We start from the raw sequence: 4,529 nt of genomic DNA, 5'->3' as shown, positions 1-4,529 counted from the left end.
TGTGTAAGTGAGTGTAAGTGTGTGTAAGTGTGTATAAGTGTGTGTATATATGTAAGTGTGTGTATATATGTATGTATATATGTGTGTGAGTGTAAGTGTGTGTAAGTGTATGTAATTGTGTATATATGTGTGTAAGTGTGTGTAAGTGCTGTTAGCAGTAGCAGTCTCTGGTTCCTCCAGTAGCAGACTAGAGGCGTGACTTCTGGTGTGTTCCCGTAACGATATGCGTGTTCCAGGTCACGCTCCGTACAGTCCATACACACGGGCCGTCTGTCTGTCCTTCCACACACCGCAGCCTGAAGCACAACTCCGATTGGCAAACTGGGAGGGGCGGAGTCAGGGGCATGGTCAGTGGGTGGAGTCAGGGGCGGAGTCGGTCATTTCCCCAGCAGCTGCTTCCTCTGCTGCTCCAACAGGGCCTCCAGGTGATCCGCCCTCTTCAGCGCTGCCTGGCCAATCAGAGAAAAGAGGTGTGGTTAATCAGTGGCTGGGGTTAAGCCCATAAAGTCATAAGGGGGCGTGGCTCACCTCATGCTGCTTCCGCAGAGCGCTGACAGTCTCCTCCTTCTTCAAAATGGCCGACTTCACCCTGTGACACAGGAAGTTACATCAGTTTACCATTCACTCTGACACAGGAAGTTACATCAGTTTACTACTCACCCTAATACAGGAAGTTACATCAGTTTACTACTCACCCTAAAACAGGAAGTTACATCAGTTTACTACTCACCCTAATACAGGAAGTTACATCAGTTTACTACTCACCCTAATACAGGTTGTTGTCTTAAGTCTACTGTGCAAATGGCCGCCCCCTTGGTGAGCACATACAGCCCATTTACAGAGTGTGAGAGGGTGAGAGTGTGTGTGACAGGGTGAGAGTGTGTGTGAGAGGGTAAGAGTGTGAGAGTGTGAGAGAGTGTGTGAGAGTGTGAGAGTGTGAGAGGGTGAGTGTGAGTGTGAGAGGGTGAGAGTGAGAGGGTGAGAGTGTGTGAGTGTGAGAGTGTGAGAGGGTGAGAGTGTGTGTGAGAGGGTAAGAGTGTGAGTGTGAGAGAGTGTGTGAGGGTGTGAGTGTGAGAGTGTGAGAGGGTGAGAGAGTGAGAGAGTGAGAGGGTGAGAGTGTGAGAGGGTGAGAGTGTGTGTGAGAGGGTAAGAGTGTGAGTGTGAGAGAGTGTGTGAGAGTGTGAGAGTGTGAGTGTGAGAGGGTGAGAGAGTGAGAGAGTGAGAGGGTGAGAGTGTGAGAGTGTGAGAGGGTGAGAGGGTGAGAGTGAGTGTGAGAGTGTGAGTGTGTGAGAGTGTGAGTGTGAGTGTGAGTGTGAGTGTGAGAGTGTGAGAGGGTGAGAGGGTGAGAGTGTGAGAGTGTGAGAGTGAGAGAGTGAGAGTGTGTGAGTGTGAGAGGGTGAGAGAGGGTGAGAGTGTGAGAGTGTGAGAGTGTGAGAGTGTGAGAGGGTGAGAGTGTGTGTGAGAGGGTGAGAGTGTGAGAGTGAGAGGGTGAGAGTGTGAGAGGGTGAGAGTGAGAAGGTGAGAGGGTGAGTGTGTGAGTGTGAGAGTGAGAGGGTGAGAGGGTGAGAGTGTGAGAGGTTGAGAGTGAGAGGGTGAGAGTGTGAGAGGGTGAGTGTGTGAGAGTGTGAGAGTGTGAGAGGGTGAGAGAGGGTGAGAGGGTGAGAGGGTGAGAGTGTGAGAGGGTGAGAGTGTGTGTGAGAGAGTGAGAGTGTGAGTGTGAGAGGGTGAGAGTGTGAGAGTGTGAGAGGGTGAGAGGGTGAGAGTGTGAGAGGGTGAGAGGGTGAGAGTGTGAGAGGGTGAGAGTGTGTGTGAGAGGGTGAGAGTGTGAGTGGGTGAGAGTGTGAGAGGGTGAGAGTGTGAGAGTGTGAGAGGGTGAGAGGGTGAGAGTGTGAGAGTGTGAGAGGGTGAGAGTGAGAGGGTGAGAGTGTGTGAGAGTGTGTGAGTGTGAGAGGGTGAGTGTGTGAGAGTGTGAGAGTGTGAGAGTGAGAGGGTGAGAGAGTGTGTGAGAGTCTGAGAGTGTGAGTGTGTGAGAGTGTGAGAGTGAGAGTGTGAGAGTGTGAGAGGGTGAGTGTGTGAGAGTGAGAGTGTGAGAGTGTGAGAGAGTGTGAGAGTGAGAGTGTGAGAGAGTGTGAGAGTGTGAGAGAGTGTGAGAGTGTGAGAGTGAGAGTGTGAGAGGGTGAGTGTGTGAGAGGGTGAGAGGGTGAGAGTGAGAGGGTGAGAGTGTGAGAGAGTGTGAGAGTGTGTGAGTGTGAGTGTGAGAGGGTGAGAGTGTGAGAGTGTGAGAGGGTGAGAGTGTGTGTGAGAGTGTGAGAGTGTGAGAGGGTGAGTGTGTGAGAGTGTGTGAGAGTGTGTGTGAGAGTGAGAGGGTGAGAGTGTGTGAGTGTGAGTGTGTGAGAGGGTGAGTGTGAGAGAGGGTGAGTGTGTGAGAGTGTGAGAGGGTGAGAGTGTGAGAGTGTGTGAGAGTGTGTGAGAGTGTGTGAGTGTGAGTGTGTGAGAGGGTGAGTGTGTGAGAGTGTGAGAGTGTGAGAGTGTGAGAGTGTGAGAGGGTGAGTGTGTGAGAGTGTGAGAGGGTGAGAGTGTGAGTGTGTGAGAGTGTGAGAGTGTGAGAGTGTGAGTGTGTGAGAGTGTGAGAGTGAGAGTGTGTGAGAGAGTGTGAGTGTGAGTGTGTGAGAGGGTGAGTGTGTGAGAGTGTGAGTGTGAGAGAGGGTGAGAGTGTGTGTGAGAGTGAGAGTGAGAGGGTGAGAGTGTGAGAGAGTGTGAGAGGGTGAGTGTGTGAGAGCGTGAGAGTGTGAGAGTGTGAGTGTGTGAGAGTGTGAGAGTGTGAGTGTGTGAGAGTGTGAGAGTGAGAGAGGGTGAGAGTGTGTGTGAGAGTGAGAGGGTGAGAGTGTGTGAGTGTGAGTGTGTGAGAGGGTGAGTGTGTGAGAGGGTGAGTGTGTGAGAGTGTGAGAGTGTGAGAGTGTGAGAGGGTGAGAGTGTGTGAGTGTGTGAGAGTGTGTGAGAGAGTGTGTGAGAGGGTGAGTGTGTGAGAGTGTGAGAGTGTGAGAGGGTGAGTGTGCGAGAGTGTGAGAGGGTGAGAGTGTGTGAGAGTGTGAGAGTGTGAGTGTGAGAGTGTGAGAGTGTGAGAGTGTGAGAGTGTGAGAGGGTGAGTGTGAGAGTGTGTGAGAGTGAGAGTGTGAGAGTGTGAGAGGGTGAGTGTGTGAGAGTGTGAGAGTGAGAGTGTGAGAGTGTGAGAGAGTGTGAGAGTGTGAGAGGGTGAGAGTGAGAGAGTGAGAGAGTGAGAGTGTGAGAGTGTGAGAGGGTGAGAGTGTGAGAGTGTGAGAGAGTGTGAGAGTGTGAGAGTGTGAGTGTGTGAGAGTGTGAGAGTGAGAGAGGGTGAGAGTGTGTGTGAGAGTGAGAGGGTGAGAGTGTGTGAGTGTGAGAGTGAGAGAGGGTGAGAGTGTGTGTGAGAGTGAGAGGGTGAGAGTGTGTGAGTGTGAGTGTGTGAGAGGGTGAGTGTGTGAGAGTGTGAGAGTGTGAGAGGGTGAGAGTGTGAGAGTGTGAGAGGGTGAGAGTGTGAGAGAGTGTGTGAGAGAGTGTGTGAGTGTGAGTGTGTGAGAGGGTGAGTGTGTGAGAGTGTGAGAGTGTGAGAGGGTGAGTGTGTGAGAGTGTGAGAGGGTGAGAGGGTGAGAGAGTGAGAGGGTGAGTGTGTGTGTGAGAGTGTGAGAGTGTGAGAGGGTGAGTGTGTGAGAGTGTGAGAGGGTGAGTGTGTGTGTGAGAGTGTGAGAGTGTGAGAGGGTGAGTGTGTGTGTGAGAGTGTGAGAGTGTGAGAGGGTGAGAGAGTGTGAGTGTGTGAGAGGGTGAGAGGGTGAGTGTGTGAGAGGGTGAGAGAGTGTGAGTGTGTGAGAGGGTGAGAGGGTGAGAGTGTGAGAGGGTGTGTGTGTGAGAGGGTGAGAGTGTGAGAGAGTGTGAGAGTGTGAGTGTGTGAGAGTGAGAGAGTGTGAGAGGGTGAGAGTGTGAGAGGGTGAGAGTGTGTGTGAGAGGGTGTGTGTGAGAGAGTGAGAGGGTGAGTGTGAGAGAGTGAGAGGGTGAGTGTGTGTGAGAGTGTGAGTGTGTGAGAGGGTGAGAGGGTGAGTGTGTGAGAGTGTGTGAGAGTGTGTGAGAGTGTGAGTGTGTGAGAGGGTGAGTGTGTGAGAGTGTGAGAGGGTGAGTGTGTGTGTGTGAGAGTGTGAGAGTGTGAGAGGGTGAGAGTGTGTGAGAGTGTGAGTGTGTGAGAGGGTGAGAGGGTGAGTGTGTGAGAGTGTGTGAGAGTGTGTGAGAGTGTGAGTGTGTGAGAGGGTGAGAGGGTGAGTGTGTGAGAGGGTGAGTGTGTGTGTGAGAGTGTGAGAGTGTGAGAGGGTGAGTGTGTGTGTGAGAGTGTGAGAGTGTGAGAGGGTGAGTGTGTGTGTGAGAGTGTGAGAGTGTGAGAGGGTGAGAGTGTGAGAGAGTGTGAGTGTGTGAGAGTGTGAGAGGGTGAGAGTGAGAGAGTGAGAGGGTGAGTGTGAGAGAGTGAG

The 4,529-nt window shown here is 52.4% G+C and overlaps 1 protein-coding gene across 1 annotated transcript in view; it reads right to left on the bottom strand.

The window, feature by feature from the left end:
• Positions 1–6: 6 nt before the first annotated feature.
• The window catches only part of cep131 (centrosomal protein 131), a 40,491-nt gene continuing 35,968 nt past the window's right edge, over positions 7–4,529 (bottom strand). The window contains exons 26-27 of the mRNA XM_061231332.1: positions 529–589; positions 7–449 (exon numbers count right to left, since the gene is read on the bottom strand). Coding sequence (XP_061087316.1) covers positions 378–449; positions 529–589 — 133 coding nt within the window. The 3' untranslated portion in view covers positions 7–377. The remainder of the gene's footprint in view (positions 450–528; positions 590–4,529) is intronic.

This window comes from Conger conger, chromosome 2 (assembly GCF_963514075.1).
Source record: "Conger conger chromosome 2, fConCon1.1, whole genome shotgun sequence".
NCBI classification, from domain to species: domain Eukaryota; kingdom Metazoa; phylum Chordata; class Actinopteri; order Anguilliformes; family Congridae; genus Conger; species Conger conger.
This window is presented reverse-complemented; position numbering and strand designations above follow the sequence as displayed.